Source organism: Besnoitia besnoiti, chromosome VIII (genome assembly GCF_002563875.1).
Source record: "Besnoitia besnoiti strain Bb-Ger1 chromosome VIII, whole genome shotgun sequence".
NCBI lineage: Eukaryota > Apicomplexa > Conoidasida > Eucoccidiorida > Sarcocystidae > Besnoitia > Besnoitia besnoiti.
This window is the reverse complement of record NC_042363.1, coordinates 1,620,909-1,639,476: the sequence shown is the minus strand read 5'-3', so window position 1 is coordinate 1,639,476 and position 18,568 is coordinate 1,620,909. Positions and strand designations below refer to the sequence as shown.

Sequence of the window (18,568 nt, the reverse complement as noted above, 5' to 3'; positions counted from 1 at the left end):
CACACGAACGAAGGGCAAACAGCTCCGGAGAAATAATGTCCTCCCCCACCACTTCCGCCCCTCCCCCTCAGTGTGTGGGTGACCTCAAAGAAAACCACGCTCCCCCGCCTTCGCGGACAGCCACCAGGCTCAGGACTGACAGCCCATCACTTCTGATTTCGAGGTCGTGACACCCACTTTCTAGCGTAATAAAGAGTTGGGCTGGCCGAAATCCTCTCGCAGAAGCGGAGTCGTGACTCACGATCAGCCCAACCGTCTGCCGTCCCCTGGGGAAGGAACCGCGTAACCTCACAGTTGTGTGCTGCAGTGCCTCATTGTGGTCCGAAAGCTGCCGTCTATGCTACTAAACAGTGACAGCAATCCGGCTGTCACTGGTCTCTGAAACCAGGCAGTGACACTAAGTCTGGCCTTCTGTCCCAAAAACTCGTTTCTGCAAAGCGGTGCGGTCTGCTCTCGAGGCCAATGGGAGCCTCATGTGGAAGCGGCCTCACACGGCTCACAGCGGGCTGAGCACCTACGTGTCCTCACGAAATCACCCTCTCAGAGGAATTATTCGTGTGAATCGTAAGCCACTTGTCCACGGACCTCGTTCGTGCCCGCCCAACTAAGGCTAGCACCGGGCGAATCGAGGTCGTACTGGTTTACCTTCCGGAAGAAGAACGGCAGATGATACTGACAGCGCACGCATGCACACTTGCTTCAAAGGATGGTTTCCCCATTCGACCTATCGAGGCGAATTGCTTAGTTTGATCCATCATCTTTCCACACAAGCGGTGCAGTGGTGTCACACCCTATTGGCGAACCGACGCATCACACGCTAACCTGGTAAGCAAGAGTATACAGCTAGCTGCCATCTGCTGGAGGGAGTCACCGTACGGGCCTGCCCATAGGAAGTGGGTACTGTCAGCATTTGAGGCTCCTCTACGGGGGGCAGACTTTGCACGCGTCTATGTCTCCTACGGGCTTGTCGGAATCTGACTCTTCGCTCACGATCCCAGACGATCATCCCGTTTGCTCAAGTGACGGTCGGAAAGTATACGGCAGAGCCAATCTCGCCATGTTGGACATACGTATATGGACGCCTGTCAGCCTGTGCAAATTACCAGACGTCGCGGACGTGGGAGGCGTGTACACTTAACACTCGAGTCGGTTCCTTGTTTCCACCGTGGCAAACAGCAAGCGGGTTGGATACCAATTTTGAGCAGTTCGGTGTAAATGCGCGTGCCTCGCTCACTGTCGCCTGGCACTGGAACAAACCTCTCGCGGGCAACGCACCGCTACGCCCAAATACGGCAGATTGTCTCAATACGACTTGATAAAAGAGCGAGCTCCTCACAGAAAAGGAATCAGCATGAAAAACGTGTTCTACCGAAGGTTAGGGAGCTCCAACCCGAATACAAATGAGACGTGCCGTACTTCTGATGGAAAGGGCTCGTTCCCGTGAAACTTCATAGGCATGAGACTTCGAAACTGTTTCGTTCGGTCCCACGCGTTATGAAACCTAACACTCTGCGGTCCCGTTCAAAAAAGCCACATCGCCGTCTCAGTCTGCGCCATCCACACAACGCGCTTTCCTGTGAGAACGTGAGCCAAGTGAAGAGGTGACCAAAAACGAACACCCCCAACTGCAGCTTGAATCACTAGGTGGAAAACCTAAATTAGCGTGGTCATATTCAAGGAACAAAACGGCAAGGGGCATACATAGACTCACGCGGATGGGGTTGCAACGAAAGTCCGTCCTTCGCGCCTCCTGTCGAGTCCAGACGGAACACAGAAAATCTCCACGAAAGGTTGTGAGATTCCAGTGGTTTACTGCAGCAACTACGAACGGACCAGCGTCCCGATTTTTAGACTTCACAAGTCGTGAGCATTGGTGGAAAAAAAAAAAAAAACTATATAACACACGCTCTCCACTCTCTGCAGAAAAACTCAGCCTGTATCCGTAGTAGTCACAACACTGCCATAACTGGAAACGCAACATTTCATGGTGACACTCTTGGGAGCTTTTCTCCAGCCCCGACGCGCACCGCGTCCCTTCAACAAGATCCCTACACACGAACGAGATGCTCGAAAGACACGAAACCGCAGTTACCTAGTCGGGCGTATAGGAAGGGAAGTCAAACTGGCGCCCTGATTGCGCCAGAGGCGGGCTGACGGGGGGCTACGGTACACTGGCAACCACAGTGAGCGGAAATTCGACATAACGCGGAGATGATACAGTTTGCCCACTGCTGCTCCACATCCGTGACTTCAGGGAAAATAAACTCAGCATAATCTTAGCCACATCCCGGTGCGCCTACCCGGTAATCGCTAACCACGTTTACATCACCGGAGCGACATGGCGATAAAATAATTCATCAATTGACTTGTTCGAAAGCAGGTCCGCGCCCGATAGAAGGATCAATCCTTGATATGCCAAGGATCTCACCCCGTGTGCCAAACACATGGAGCAGCGCTGCAGCTACAGCAGCGCGGGTAAAAAGACTAACTGACCAGTAGTCTCGCTGCTTCGCACACGCGGCCACCTCAGAGGTGAAAGGCCGGTATTCTGAGTAATGGGAAGCGCCCTCTTTGCAAGCTGTGACTCAGGATTTGCCGTCGTGCGTACGTTTAGTCTGAATTGTCGTCGTCGGAGTCCGAGCCATGTATTTGGCTAGCGATCTTCCTCACGGCAGATGTATCTGCCTTATCCTCAAGCTTCTTGAAGATCTCTGTGATGCTTGCTTCGATTAGCTCGAACTTCCGCTCGAACTGAGCGAACGTCACGAACTTCAGCTCCATACTGTCTAGGCGTTGTCGCACCCGCTCAACATTCTCTTTGCAAGCAGAACTGGTGGCGATCATGTCCGCGATACCCTTCTGGAAACTGTCCACGTCCAAGGAAAGGTCCGCCACTTTACTCAATGCCGCGATGGTATCCTTTTCCAAGGCTGCTGCAAGTTCAATGGTTCGACCTGCGGCAACTGCAGATTTGTCCACTTCCTCCTGCATCTGCTTAATCTCAGAACTCGTCTCCGTCAGTTCACGTCTCAAGTCGAGCACTGCGAACGTGGTGCATACGGGTGCGAGGCGATAAACATCTGACGTTGGCTGGCCTGCAAAGAGGAAAAAACAAATAGCGTCTCTCATGCATGCTTTGCGTGCTCTCTCTCGGAAGGCTCCACGAAACTCGGCTGCTGGGACCGCTGAGGACCATCCGGGGTGTGCGAATCCTTTGATGCCACAGCCCTTTTCGCATACGGCCAAAGCCTGACATACCGCGAGAATCACTGCCGCCAAATATGTACAGCGCCTTCGTCTGGGGAACGAGGGCGAGGGAGCCGAAGTTTGCGTGGTAGCCAAGCTGCTTGACGGCTACATCGCATTTGAACCAATAATTAGCAGCGACGTCGTAGGCAAAGAAATCTGCATATCAACGCCACACAAGGAAGCAGTCACAATTCCTTTAGCAGCGCAAGGACCTGAAAATTATATTCGCCACCCGACGCACTTCAATCGTCGCGTGGCTGGCGCTCCTGCTGACTCCAAAGAAGGAATCGCGCATCTGAAACGCTCCTCTCCCCTTACGTCCCCCGCAAGACGCCTGGTGGCGCCTTCATAACAACATAAATTTCGAAGTGTGCCGGTTCCCTCCAGTGAGACGGATACGATTCCTCGTAAATGCGGACTTACCGGACACGGCGTAGATGCTGAACCATCCGGCAGTCTGGCCTCCAGATATCCAGATGCGCTCTTCATAAAAGGCCGACGCGTGCCTAAGAACCCAGCAAGCCTGAGACGATTTTGCAAAGTTCGAACAACTCTACGGCGTCTCGCACCAATTCCGGGAGCAAGCTTTTCTACCAAGTGCCACTACCACTACTAGCAAGTCGTCTGTCACAGTGCTCACATATCTTTACGATGTGGTGCATTTACTTTCGTTTAGTCGGACGCTTCCCCAAAGTGCCAGTGTGACCAGGTCACTCATCAGTATCTGACTGCAGGACATGTCTACAGGCACATCTCTCTATAAACGGGCGAGCCGTCCGTTTTCTGGTGGTGGGTGAAAGCAGCTCAAGCAAACTCAGTGAAGTCAGCGTGCACTCACTTGAAGCGTGGCGCAGGAGCCTCGCCGCTTGCATCAGAGATGAGGGACCACTCCTCCCGCTTGATGTCGTAGCGCCAAAGATCATTCGCGGGGCGCCCGCTTCCCGACAAATCGCCTCCAAATACAAACATCGCATTCACCTTGCTGGTGTTTGCGATCGTCCCCGTGTGGAAACACCGCGCAGGAGGGAGTTCATCGCCTTTTAGCTTGGTCCACTTTTCTGAGGCAGACAGTACAGCACATCGGGCGTCGCGCAAGTGTATCGTCACGTTTCGGTATCTGCAAGGGCCGGCGGATGTGAATAAGGCTGCTTGCACGCGGGACCAGACACATCTGGTTTTCCCAGCGCCACTGGAACCCCTCAAACGGCTTCCACGTCGTCTGTCTTTGACTCACCTCCTTTGAGAACATATCCATCCGCCGTCACACCAACTGAGTCCATGCCTCCGAAGAGATACAAGGCATCGCCACTGCCACACATCGAGTGGCCCTTTCGTGCACTGGGTGTGGATTTGGTGGCGACGTTCGTCCAGGTTCTTGTTGTCGTGTCGAAGTTCCACGTCTGGTTTGTCAACTTCTCGCCGTCGTGGCCGCCCCACAGAGTCAAGAGTCCGTGTCCACCTCGGTCAGCCCGCGCAACCAGAGACGCACCCGTGCGTGCAGACGGTCTCTTCCCGGATACGGCGATGGTGCTGAACCTGCAGAAGACGCCCAGGCTCACAACGACAAACACGAACGTGGAGTCGGCGAGCGCGGAAGACCGCATCGGCCTCTCCCTCGCGAAAAGCGAATTAGGCACATCTGCACCTCATCCTCCCGAAGAGTACGCGCATCGCCATCTGCTAGAGCGGAGTCGCAGTACGCCTCACAAGCAGTTTGTCAGAACTGAGGTGTGCAGCATATCGGCGCAGCCCTTCATGGATCTCACAAGAAAAGGTGGCTTTCCACGACAGTGAGCATAAGGAAAGGAAAAGTCGGAACGGAGAACGGTTAAGTTCAGACTTTGTTCGCGCGCGGGTTCACCACCCTAACTTGACGGTAAATCCGACGTGTCAGATCCATCTGCTTCTTGCGTGTCCAGCAACCGTCCCTAACCCCGCCCCTGGTACAAACATGGCCTGTTCCGCCAGACTTTAGCACCTGCGTCTCAGCGATTTGAACCGTTAGGGACTATAGGCAGTCTGACCAAAAGAGACCCCCTTTTTGCCCACAATTGGTGCACCTGGCGACGGCAGCACCAAAAAAGAGGCCATCGGACAGTGCGAAAATCCTCAAATCGCTGACCAGTCGTTGCTCATGCCCCCTCCGATGCCCTGTGACGCGCCTATGCAAGGCCTCGGGTAAAAATGCAAACGTACGTATTGGATGACGGGTCGAAACTGATAAGGTCATCGTAGATGGTGCCCGCCTGGCTGCCTCCCCAAATGTAAATGATGTTGTTGAACTCCACGACAAGGTGTTCCGTCCTGGCCTGAAACACCTTCCCGTCATGGACAATGCTGCTGAAAAAGAAGTCAGGCGGTGAAAGGATGCCTGTGGCGGACTCCGGCGACGAGGATTCTCTTCCTTTCCGAGTCGCTGCAGATTCCTTAGCGGCGGGCTTCGCATTGCTCTGTTCGGTCTTCGTGTCTTTGGAAGTTTTCGATATGGCATCGCCCCCTGCGGGTTTTTTCGATTCTTGGGGTTTTCCACCGTCCTTTTTAGCATCTTTAACTTCGGGGGCACTATCCGAGTCCACCGCTTCGACCTTGACGTCAGTTTTGGTGGATCGCTTTAGCTTGCCAAAGAGTTTCTGATTTAGCGACTTCTTTTCCCCCTTCTTTCCTGAGCCCTTCTCGTTGTCGGAGGTATCCGATTCCCGACTGAAGTCGGACGCAGAAAAGTCTGACAGATCCGACATGGTGCGCGCAATATACACTCAAAATAACGTACCCGGCAGACACCCTACCTCGTAATGGTGCCTGCGCCACGGACGTGGCAACCGTCAAATTGGGTGGAGTTGCCTGTCAAGGAGACGAAACGAAGCCTCGATAACTTACTTACGATTATTCACAACCATCCGCTAGACAATGCTTGTGGACTCAATACAGCCGTACGAGAGAACCTGTAGGACGCCGGCAACACAGAGCATCCTCAGCACGAAGTGAGGACAGTGGGAGATTGCGGAAAATATCATCGAATGGACACCGGTTTTGTGAAGGCTGGCTGGGTTGCAACCATGAGGAAAATATGTTTTTTCAACAAGGGATAGAGACAACGCATGTTGTTTGACAAGGTGCTCACGAAAAGCGATTTACCAGCGGAACGCAGAAGCCACACATCGGGAGAGAAAGCAGGAGAGTCGCCTTAGCAAAGGGCCACTCAAAAAAAAAGAAAGAAGAAAAAACAGTGGTCACAGCTGTGAAAGGGTAATGTTACTATATCAGTCTGCGGCGTGGGAGCGGCTAGTCGCATAGCTGGGAGTACAGCGTGAAAACATTACGGTGGCTCCACGGGTCGCTTTCCCTGTCGACACTCAGAAGATCAGATCAGCCAGGTAATCTTCACACGCTGTTGACATCGTCTGAGGGCATGGTGCAAAAGCATGTCTATCAGAAACAAACAACGTTCTCTGCGAGTTGCTTCGCCGGGCACGAAGTGTTCTAAGCGAACTAGGGGGATAGTCCCCCGCGTCGACAGGACCCCGGGAACTCGACAACCGCACGCAGCCATCCCAGGCATGAGTCAAGCAACGGCATCGCATGCTGCTGAATGCATCCTTCCCGCCGGGCACCCTCCACACTGCAATGCGGTGACCGTTGCCAAACAACGCATTTTTTCCTCTGCAAGCTTTTTCGTAGCAGATGAAGACGTGGTGCCGCCTGTAGGTCTCAGCTTCGCGCTGATTTCTTCGCTGGATTGATGGCATCCCTGCGTAGCGGACGCCCCTCCACGCAGAGTGCCGGAGGATGAAGACGTAGCGTCATGTTAGGCCGCAAGTCGTTTGTGACCCAGCATGATGTCTTTTCACAATAGAGCCAGGTCTTCCACATGTGTGAGAGAAGTTGTTTCAAGGCACTCGACAAAGTTGAAGCCCTCGGACCACCTTCTCACCTCAGCCATCCTTGAATGTAAGGGGATGCACCCCCTCGCGAAAATATGTGCCTGGGGTATTCCGCCGCCGCACCGAACACAGTACAGCGAATGTACGGATCCGAATGCAATGCAGCTGTGTTACTCGCGTGAAGAGTCGCTGAAACTTGGCATAACATAATGCACTCAGGCCGATCACCCTCTGCAGACAAAACCGTTTGCGTGAGTCCGTTCCCCAACAGTTTGATGCTGCAGAAGGTTGATATCATGCGCCCGAATCAAGCCTGAGGATCGCTAGGAGCGGGGCACAATCAAGCAGCTAAGCAGACGTCCTGTCCTCAGTCAATTTCTTGACTAGCTTGTCACGTGCAGGCAGCATCGTCAATGCAACTGGTACTGCGTGGGGAAGCGAGCGGCCATTGTTTAGCCACCCATGCGTCACATGGTTTTGAGTTTTTCCTCTCTGCTCTGTCAGGCAGGGACGTCTCACTCCAGCGTTCCGACGAGGGAAGAAACCACTTCTCAACGCACATGCTCGGCCAACCCGCACGTGGCAGAACTGCCGGTACGTCGCCGCTGGGGGCGCACGTCACGGCTCCCCTTCACTTCGATAATGAAACTGGTCTTCTGTGTCTAGCGATCGGTGTGGATGTGCTGTTTCAGGTATGGCACCCTTGCAACGTCGCATGGTTGAGAACTACAGAGTGCCAAAGGCTCCACAAGCGCCTAGTGGACGCTCCCTAGATCACCGCAGCGGCGGCGCACGCCCTGTTGGCTGCCCGGCTAAATGTGAATTCGTAGATGTCCGGCAAGAGGTACTGGTAGCATAACAAGCACGCTCATCTGACCCATTTTCGCTCGAATGACTCGTAATGCTTTATGTCAAACAAAGGTGTCGGGTTCCGACACTGGCACGACATTCCACCTACATAGTGTGAGAAATACTGAGGACAGAGGAACGTGCAAGAAGTGATGAAGCGTCAACGGCGAGAGCCACGAAAAAGCAATGGAAAAGAGAACTCGTAGGATCTCTCAAGATTTTACCGTTAGCTACTACCGTCCAGAGCCGGGGAATGGTTGCGTTACCAGCAAGTTTCCACGCGTCCCTTTGGGAAGTTGATTAGCAAGTTGTGCAGCGTCTTTTCCGCGGAGCCGATGCACAAGAACTGCATAGAATCCTGAGTTTGGCTCGGGGACATCGGCGCGACGAGAGCATCCATACAACACAAGGATAAGCCTGCGAAGACATTTAAGTCGCTAGGCAAGACGGCGGCCGATTTGCAGTGTCTGCTGCTTCGTAACCATCCGACTCTCAAAATGCACTGTACCACGGTATCACAGCGTTCTCTCTGCCAGATTCGCGCCGTAGCAGCCTGCCATCGATATCAGCGACCCCGAATCTTGGCTTAGGGAGACACCATCCTGAAATAAGGCCAAGAGTATTTCTCCGAAAAGTAGAGGAGAGTTATTCGTGTGGCCAAGTCACTGGGATGCCGTGAAAGCGTAGTCCCGGGGTGGCTGCCCGGTAACGCGTCTCATTAACCCAGTTAACTGGCTGTCCGCTCGATGCATTTGTTTGTCTGATTCCCTATTTCCAGCTGCTCTGGTTTGCCTCATACATCGTAATGAAAGCTCGAAAGGCGGGCGCCCTAGTGACCCCCTAGGAAACTTCTCATGTTGAAGGAGACGTGGGTATGGAGGAGAAGAGAGGAGTCGGGATCATCTAGGGCTCTGTTGTCTTGCAGCTAGCCGAACGTGGGTGGGCCGGCCAGCTCGAGCAGCACCTCTTGATAGGGCGTCGACAGCTGCTGCTGAGAACGACCCCAGGTTGCTGCAGTGGGAAAAATAGCTGGAGTACTTGGACCCCCCTGAAAAATACATGAACAAGAGTGTCTTGTAGTTGGCATTGAGCACGCTTTTCCGGTGCCGCAAGTCTGGTCGCTTTGTTACTTCAGAGACGCTAGCCACGACAGAAACTTGTTTGAGCGAATGGTATCAGACTGCCACGAGACTGCGATGTCTGTGGCATTCATGAGGGGGCCGGCGTTAAACTCGGTCTTCTTTGCTTGTCGCACAGCATCTACGGTCAGGCGTACATTCCCGAAATCGTCATTGCACGCTTTACCTCCTATATACCTCGACGTTTCGTTTTGTTGGAGGTAATTCTTTGATAACACAAATTCTTCCACAAACTGCTGTCGGCGTAGGCGTCGGGAGTCTGTCGCCAGACTCAAGAGTTTCTACGGATTAAGACGCGGATTTGGTGTTAGGCCACAATGGCGAGCATACGCATTTTTTGTGGGTGCGTTGGGTTTATGTTTCTACTTATCTTGCCATTTGCAACGACAGCGCAGGTGAATCCGTCCGCTGCCGCCTCTACAGGTAAGGGACGGCGACAGCACCCCCACCACTTTCGCTCTAGGCATGTTGTGGTCTCTGCGAACGAATACACCCATTTTCTTCTCTGTATGCTCGATTTTCCTCTGCTTTAAGCTTGGCTTGGTGTCAGAGACGCACAGATGCATTTGAAGCTCTTTATCATCCAGTGCACATATTCTGTTCTGAAAAGTGGAATAGACATTGTGTCTCTCTTGCGAGTGGTATCTTCCATTGGGTCACTTCGGACACGGACCATCGGTATATAGCATCTCATCCCGGGCCGCCACTGCAACGATCACAGGCCCACAGAAATTCACCTGTGCTGGCCGCAGCAGAAGAACGTGATCACGGGCCCGTAATACTCACACAGAGATCCCCGTCTTCATGTCGCGATAACGGTAGAAGCCTCCCCATGTGGTTTTGCCTTCACTTGATCCTGCCCTGCTACACAGAGCCAGGACCTGGCACCGAAGGAGACACCCCCAAGACATACCGGAGTACACTCGTAGTCCAGTTCAACGGCAAGGGAAACCGTGATGGACAGACTCATGGTATACCTCTCGCCCCTCCAGGTCTCGGCTGGCGCTTGCTGTGCGGCCGAGACAACCGCCGCGTATCCTTCACAGTTGCCGCTATGTCGTTTTGCTTGGCTAGCTCTCACTCCCAGGGGCAACCCTGAGCCGCAATACTTCCACGTGTGCGTTTCTCACCCATGTGACTTGTCCGCACATGCCACGACACAAATAGAGGACTCGCTGTGCGCATCCTTGTGAGGGCACCCAGCAGTGGCGGCTGATCTATTGAAGAGTCAGGTATTATTCATGCATACCGTTGTCACTACGTGTTGCCAGGATGCTCTGTCGATGCTTCTGTTCTGCTGTCAGGTGAAGGCGCCGGCACAGGCGCCTCTCCCGCCCAGCCATGTGAGTCCGCTTGAAGCACATTTCGCGGAATTCTGCGTGACGTTCTCTGACGTCGTGTTGCTCACGAACTCTGTCGCTGTCGGCAATGCGGGAGTGGGGCTGGAGCGGGAAAACGTTATTTCAGTGTTCGAAGACGCGGAGGCACTTGAGAGTTCTGTGTTGCTTCCCTGCTCCGCAGCAAAGGGCCTTTATCCGTCTTTGGAACCATTTCGTGGTCCTTCGGACGCCAATGGTACGTTGAACACCTCTCGACTCGCATCTGGCGCTTGACTGGAAACTCACACACCGCGTGGTACCTGGATGCGACATTTGGACGACCGCATATGCCTGTTGCTCATTTCCTGGGTCCATGGTTTTTCTACGAAGGGATGCCTTTCGTTTTTGGCGTGGAACGAAAGCTGCACTCTAGGTCGAATTGACGAACATTCCCCTCTGCTGAGTGCCTTCGGATATGATATGCCTGCAGGGGCCCCAGTACCCGCTCCTCGCCGTTCCACGCAGAAAACCAAATCCACTGACTCTGATGCTGCTTCGGCTTCGTCGCCGTCTGGAACTCCAGAACCGCAAGGCTCGTCTGGTGGGACTCCTGCCGCATCTTCAGGTATCGGTCGCGCTTCTCCTGCAGTTGAGACAGTCACCGCGTTTCCTTGTTGTTGCCGTTATGTCGTTGTGTTTCGCAAGTATTCGCCGGTAGTCGCGTCCTCGAGCCATGATTCTTCCATGTCTGTGTTCCTTACCGTCGCCACTCGACCGCACATGTCATGGCACAAATAGAGGACTCGCTGTGCGCATCCTTGTGAGGGCACCCAGCAGTGGCGGCTGATCTATTGAAGAGTCAGGTATTATTCATGCATACCGTTGTCACTACGTGTTGCCAGGATGCTCTGTCGATGCTTCTGTTCTGCTGTCAGGTGAAGGCGCCGGCACAGGCGCCTCTCCCGCCCAGCCATGTGAGTCCCCTTGAAGCACATTTCGCGGAATTCTGCGTGACGTTCTCTGACGTCGTGTTGCTCACGAACTCTGTCGCTGTCGGCAATGCGGGAGTGGGGCTGGAGCGGGAAAACGTTATTTCAGTGTTCGAAGACGCGGAGGCACTTGAGAGTTCTGTGTTGCTTCCCTGCTCCGCAGCAAAGGGCCTTTATCCGTCTTTGGAACCATTTCGTGGTCCTTCGGACGCCAATGGTACGTTGAACACCTCTCGACTCGCATCTGGCGCTTGACTGGAAACTCACACACCGCGTGGTACCTGGATGCGACATTTGGACGACCGCATATGCCTGTTGCTCATTTCCTGGGTCCATGGTTTTTCTACGAAGGGATGCCTTTCGTTTTTGGCGTGGAACGAAAGCTGCACTCTAGGTCGAATTGACGAACATTCCCCTCTGCTGAGTGCCTTCGGATATGATATGCCTGCAGGGGCCCCAGTACCCGCTCCTCGCCGTTCCACGCAGAAAACCAAATCCACTGACTCTGATGCTGCTTCGGCTTCGTCGCCGTCTGGAACTCCAGAACCGCAAGGCTCGTCTGGTGGGACTCCTGCCGCATCTTCAGGTATCGGTCGCGCTTCTCCTGCAGTTGAGACAGTCACCGCGTTTCCTTGTTGTTGCCGTTATGTCGTTGTGTTTCGCAAGTATTCGCCGGTAGTCGCGTCCTCGAGCCATGATTCTTCCATGTCTGTGTTCCTTACCGTCGCCACTCGACCGCACATGTCATGGCACAAATAGAGGACTCGCTGTGCGCATCCTTGTGAGGGCACCCAGCAGTGGCGGCTGATCTATTGAAGAGTCAGGTATTATTCATGCATACCGTTGTCACTACGTGTTGCCAGGATGCTCTGTCGATGCTTCTGTTCTGCTGTCAGGTGAAGGCGCCGGCACAGGCGCCTCTCCCGCCCAGCCATGTGAGTCCCCTTGAAGCACATTTCGCGGAATTCTGCGTGACGTTCTCTGACGTCGTGTTGCTCACGAACTCTGTCGCTGTCGGCAATGCGGGAGTGGGGCTGGAGCGGGAAAACGTTATTTCAGTGTTCGAAGACGCGGAGGCACTTGAGAGTTCTGTGTTGCTTCCCTGCTCCGCAGCAAAGGGCCTTTATCCGTCTTTGGAACCATTTCGTGGTCCTTCGGACGCCAATGGTACGTTGAACACCTCTCGACTCGCATCTGGCGCTTGACTGGAAACTCACACACCGCGTGGTACCTGGATGCGACATTTGGACGACCGCATATGCCTGTTGCTCATTTCCTGGGTCCATGGTTTTTCTACGAAGGGATGCCTTTCGTTTTTGGCGTGGAACGAAAGCTGCACTCTAGGTCGAATTGACGAACATTCCCCTCTGCTGAGTGCCTTCGGATATGATATGCCTGCAGGGGCCCCAGTACCCGCTCCTCGCCGTTCCACGCAGAAAACCAAATCCACTGACTCTGATGCTGCTTCGGCTTCGTCGCCGTCTGGAACTCCAGAACCGCAAGGCTCGTCTGGTGGGACTCCTGCCGCATCTTCAGGTATCGGTCGCGCTTCTCCTGCAGTTGAGACAGTCACCGCGTTTCCTTGTTGTTGCCGTTATGTCGTTGTGTTTCGCAAGTATTCGCCGGTAGTCGCGTCCTCGAGCCATGATTCTTCCATGTCTGTGTTCCTTACCGTCGCCACTCGACCGCACATGTCACGGCACAATTAATGGACGCGCGTCGCCTCTCACGTGAGGAGTCACTATGCGCTGCAGGGATGCTTCGCCAATGCTTCGGTTTGCCTGCAGATCAAGGCATCCACCAAGTTGCCCCCGGCATTCCACCGTGTGAGTCTGCGAGGGCGCGCTTCAGAAACGTGCAGCGATTTTGTGACTGATTCGTTCGGAATTACCATTTGTTCGCGTTTGGGAGGGGAGTGGACTGGCAGGTCTAGTTTCCGCTTCCGGAGAAGTGAATAAATTGTGTTTCGCTTTGTGTGCGTGTATTTCCCTCGTGCAGCAAAGGGCTTCTATCCTTCTTTGGAGCATTTAAAGAGCCTTCAAGGTTAGCATTGCAATCTCTGTCCTTCCAGTAGTGCGATCCGCAGATAAACGGATCTCGGGGCACTGTGATTTATGCTTGACGCTGTTTTGTGCGCATGGCTACCAAGCCCCGGGTAGCCCCTTGAACCCGGCTACATCTTGTTTATGTTATTTGCAGGCGACGGAGGGGCCGCAGCCTCTGGAGGTAAGAACTCCGTCCAACATCCGATAAGAAGATAGTCGTGTCAGCCCTTCGGGATGTAGTATGAACAATTCAAATCTCCGCTGTGTCTCTCTCTACCCGTGTGCTCTGCAGAAAGGTTGTTTTCTATTTCCGCTCCTTTCGGAGCCATTGATCGACGAGGTACGGCGCTGACGATGCGATGAACGTCCACAATGACATGGACTCTTCTGGATGACCATACCGTTACGATGTATTGTGTTATTCGATCCTGTGTTCCGGGTTCTCTTCTTCAGAAACGCGCACTCTCAAAGAGGGATACACTTTATTTCTCCAGCAGCTCAGGCAAAATTTACCGAAGCTTGCAGAGACGACGTACCAAATCCTTGGATGGCTTGATGACTACTTTCCGCAGACCGAATCAGAGGTTCAGATCTTCACCGATGCCCTTAACAGTAAGTTGGGCACAGAGGCGATGCATTAGAATACAGCTTCGAGATGGCGTGTTTAGCGGTGTCCGTTGCCGTCGAGTGTGATTTCTCGTGCGTGCAGCTGCCGAGTCTCTCGCAGGCGATGCGGCTCGGTGGGTGTTTGACGCAATCCCGGAAGCAGACAGGGCATCGTTGTACTCCGCATTCTATCAGACGTTCCGCGACAAGCTGCCCTCGAGTTTTTTTGAAGCGGCACAGAAAATCAATCCAGCTTTAAAAAAGTACTTCAGCGCCGAGACCCCTGTATCAGGTGATTCAGAACATCCCTCCAGCGCCGAGACCCCTATTCCACATGATTCAGAACATGCCTCCAGCACCGAGACTCCTACTTCAGCGGATTCAGAAAAGGCTTCGCAATCGCCAGAAGCTATAACCGCTCACGAACCGAAAAGTCTTGCCACAGATGAAGATGGCCGAGGCATCCAGGCTATCCAGCCGCTTCCTGCTGGCAGAGTTACACCACGCGAGCATATCCCGTGGACGAAGATAAAGAATTCCATATCGAAAGCTCATGGTACGACGCGCAACAGGGGGAACAATCAGCATGATGGTAATACGTCTGACGCAGGTGATGAGAGCAGGCACGGAACGTCGAATGCCGCGTATCCCGAGCCTCCCGACGTTTCCTCGAATTCACGTTTTTGTGTCCAGTCTGTGCGTACGACATCCTGTGCTATGGTGTTCAGGTCCTGTGTCACAGATACCTCAGTGGGTCGCTGCTGCTGGTAAGCGTGATTGCTGCGGCCCGTTGTACTATGTTTTGCTCAACGCCGCTTACTGACCTCGTCAGCAGGTGTGTGGCCAATGACCGCCCATGATACATCTTGCGCGCTGAACTGCAGTACGTCTCTCTACGCTCTCGAAATCACGTCGATACAGTTGTCACTAGAACAAGTTTCGTGCCAAACCGTTGGCACCTTCCAAAGGAAGCCTTTCCAGAGAGGCTATTCTCTCTTAAATGCAGTGCCTGTCTCTGGGGGGGGGAAGGGGGAGATGATTTTGAGTCATGCCATACGCGGGTAGGCTATCATTTTGTTGGCTGATCATGGAGCATTTTCAAGGCTTTTTCTGCTGATATGCTTCTCATTGCAGGCACCTGTCCTCTTGGCGAAGGCTACAGGGAAATCGATGTAGCGAAGACCACAACAGATGTACTTTTCCGACTGACTCTGCTCATTGTACAGCAAATCAAGAGGAAGAACTCCAAGAAAGCGAAGTTGAATGATGACCAGGCCCTAGTTGCTCTCTGTACATCAGCTGGAGCCTTCATCGCTGCATGGCAACAACATCAGCAGGCATTCGCGCAGGAGGATCAGAACGCACCGAAGGCATATGCTCTCTTGATTGAACGTCTCAGGCATGTGGATAAATACTTTTTGAAGACATACGACGAAACAACAGGCCAAAGCAACCACGGGGCGTGGAAGAAGAACAAAGCAGAAATCGCTGCGGTTGGCAGAAGTGAGCTCGCACTAGCAGTTGCGAAGTACTTTACGGGATCATGTGGGATCCTTTTATCAAACGTTTTAAAGAATAATCAATTTCCGTGGCGTGACGGGCGGTGTGTACAAGGTTCGAAGACTTATTCACCGCCGTGATGATGATCGGCTTTTGGTGAAGAATCGTCAGTGGGCCTCACTTTTAGTCACGGGCAGCCTAATCCTTCGCTCTCGCGTTGTTTCCTCGTAATCTGGTTAGCACTGTGGCTTTTTGTGACTTCAGTACCCAATGCAAACAAACCCTGTCGTATCTGTAATTGTTCTTTGTGCAGGCGCACTGATGAAGACCTGCGTGAAATACAGTAAGTTTGCAGGCACCGTGCCACAGCACTAGACGCTAACATTAGTGTTCTCTAGATAGGGCAGATTCTTCTGGTCGGTCGTGCGGTCCGGCCTGCAAGAATCAGTGGTTAAAGCCTGTTCCCGGTACGCAGAACGTGAGTAAACCTGGATCGTTCGCCTCTTGTGTGAATTCTTTTGCAGTGAAAGAAGCTGGTGATGTTGCTACAAGGTCATTCAAGGCGGGAACGGTGACGTACCCTTCTCGGTCACTTTACGGAGGAATCACCAACACACTCGGCGCGAGATTTACCGATTCTGAGGTGGTATGTCCATTCCGTGTTCATTTTAGCGCTGTCTCTTTTACACTCGCCCGAATGAAATGGCCGCGAGGGGGGTAGTGTGCACCCGCTGCTAGTCCTGTGGTTGCTTTGATTAAGTATATACAAACGCCGACCGTAAATTGTCCTCACGCTGGCGCGGCATACCTGCTCACTCTCAGTACCTTCGTAGACACATTTATAGGTTGGGAGAGAGAGCCGTTAAGATGGGACGCACGGCGACGTCAGTTTCCTGTTCTCTTGTCAAAGTTGCGCTCTTTGACTGTCGGCTTTTTTTTTTTTTTTGCTTTTTCAACATTATCTCCTGGTCAGGTAGCACAAGCCGTGCACCGGTACGCTAAACAGTACAAATCGCCCGACAAGGTCGTTGGTCTCTGCGGAGCTCTCCAGACATCAGGATACTTCAAGAAGTGCTTCTCTGAAGCCTACCACCTGTACGCCGCCACCGCTTTTCACCTTCATGTCGACGGCAGCAGCGTCCTCAGTCGCACGCTCGCGCGTGACCGGCCCATTGGCAAACATGCTTTGGCTCAAGCCGCGTGCGACCCCGCCGTCTCTGGGCAATACTTCGGTAGGTTTTGAGCTTCCCACGATGGCGTCGGTGCGACTTTCTACATGCGCACCGACTGCATGAAAAAATGTTATCGCGTTAGAATTGCTCTACCCAAAACGAGATGAGATGACTTGACGGGCTTACCTGTTGACTCGTAGCTGTCTGCATATCCGTCGTGTCTGCCGTGGTCTAGAAACGATCAGTGTCTCCCGTGTTCATTCGAAGTGTGGGCGCTGATAGTACATTGACGTCACACACAACGATAAGTGACACCGCGGCCTAACCGGTTTTCTGGTGGCCACCCCCTGTACCGTCAATACACGTGATGCGACTGTCGTTTCTCTCCGAAAGTGTCACTAGTTGAAGCGAAGTGCCAAGCCTCCTTGCTTTCATCGTACGTAGACCTAGAGCTCGCCCAGGATTGATTCAGAACGGCTCTTTTGACGAACCACAACCGCCCGCCCCATTGTTAGGAAAGGCCGCTAGTGCAGTTTATTCTTTCGGGAGCCTTGTGTGTTTACGTTCCCACATATTTTGACGTGTCTGCATTCGTCTCCTTTTTGCACAGAGAATGCATTTCGCCTGTTGTCTGCCGCCATAACGCAAGAGTGGGAGAGGGAGAAACTGTTCGAGCGTCTGTCGTCGTGGACTACGACGTCAGTGATCCTTGCGCCGGCCCTTGAGGCTTCAGTCCCCGTGCCTGCGGCGGAACCTGAGGCGGCGTGGGATCCAGCGTATGAAGACGGCATCTACCGCATCTACCAACAAAACAGCAACGGCCAGCAGCAATCGGCGGGCACGGTGTTCTACGTGGGAGGTCTCCCGCACCACGTAAAACCTACCGGCGTCCTCGTGCAAGGGGCTACTGTGCCTGATTCCTCGCGAGCGACTGCCGTTCACAACGTTGAAAGCGACGGCGACTTGTCGACCGCGTCAGACTCGCGGACGCAATCGAGGGCCTTTATAAACGCAAACGCTCCTGACGCGGAGACGCCACGGGCTACGGACAGAAAATCCCGCCCTGGGTTCTCAGCGGGGAAGAACGAAAAACAAGTTTCGGAAGAGGCGGCGGAAGAAAAACGTGGCTCGCAAGCTCGACAGGCAGCAGAGGAAGCTGAGGAGCTCTGAGGGGAGGAATCGTCACGGAAGGAGCGAGGGACGACTGATGAGGAAAGAAGCGCTTCCACCGAGTGGTGACCAGACCCGAGAGTCCCCGCTTTGCGGAAGACGCGCTTGCCTCGAGGGAGGCAGCTCACCAGAGGAGCAGAAGAGACATATGCCTCATTTCGTTTTTTCCGCATCTGAATCAACCTGGTTTTCTACAGACAGTATTCACTCACGCGTCTAAGACAAGTTGAAGAGCACTCAAGGAGGGTGGACGGGGAAAGAAAACACCTATTTTGGACAAGATTTTGCTCCCACATATCTGGTTATCTGTCAGTGCTCTCTTCTTCGCCTGAGTGCTGCCCCCCGCTTTCGCCAGGCGGATCATTCGTTCTTCCTCTCAATCCCACTCCGCTGTGTGTGGATGGCGTATGCATGTTTGCCTACAACATGCCTAGCGTCTAGTCTAGCTCTGTGGCGGCCATCTGTGCCTGTCTTCCGCCTTCCTCTGTCTCCCGCGCCCCTAATTCTTCATGATCTGTTTCTTTTCGCGTCACTCTGCGGCTGCCGCCACGCTGGCGTTTGCGCGATGCCCTTCTGCGAGCTGTGTCGCTCAGATCTCAAGTGCTGTGGGAGCTCCCGGTGAGCTCGAATGCAACCGAAGCGCCAAGCT

At 53.5% G+C, this 18,568-nt stretch overlaps 2 protein-coding genes across 2 annotated transcripts; one reads left to right on the top strand and one right to left on the bottom strand.

Annotated features, from left to right (window-relative positions):
- Positions 1 to 2,610: 2,610 nt before the first annotated feature.
- BESB_083580 (kelch repeat-containing protein) lies at positions 2,611 to 5,987 on the bottom strand (the record flags this gene model as incomplete). The annotated part of the gene is made up of 6 exons (XM_029366708.1): positions 2,611 to 3,095; positions 3,259 to 3,405; positions 3,673 to 3,755; positions 4,088 to 4,307; positions 4,484 to 4,785; positions 5,446 to 5,987. 6 exons carry the CDS (start codon positions 5,985 to 5,987, stop codon positions 2,611 to 2,613), a joined length of 1,779 nt encoding a protein of 592 aa, XP_029217168.1.
- A 1,703-nt stretch (positions 5,988 to 7,690) lies between these two features.
- Positions 7,691 to 17,919, top strand: BESB_083570 (rhoptry neck protein RON4; the record flags this gene model as incomplete). Its single annotated transcript, XM_029366707.1, has 18 exons — positions 7,691 to 7,724; positions 7,823 to 7,974; positions 10,423 to 10,461; positions 10,928 to 11,062; positions 11,373 to 11,411; positions 11,878 to 12,012; positions 12,323 to 12,593; positions 13,425 to 13,469; positions 13,626 to 13,652; positions 13,764 to 13,811; positions 13,925 to 14,083; positions 14,181 to 14,633; positions 14,806 to 14,844; positions 15,212 to 15,580; positions 15,891 to 15,920; positions 16,102 to 16,223; positions 16,551 to 16,809; positions 17,360 to 17,919. The coding sequence occupies 18 exons, from the start codon at positions 7,691 to 7,693 to the stop codon at positions 17,917 to 17,919; spliced, it is 2,916 nt and encodes a 971-aa protein (XP_029217167.1).
- Between the last annotated feature and the right edge of the window lie 649 nt (positions 17,920 to 18,568).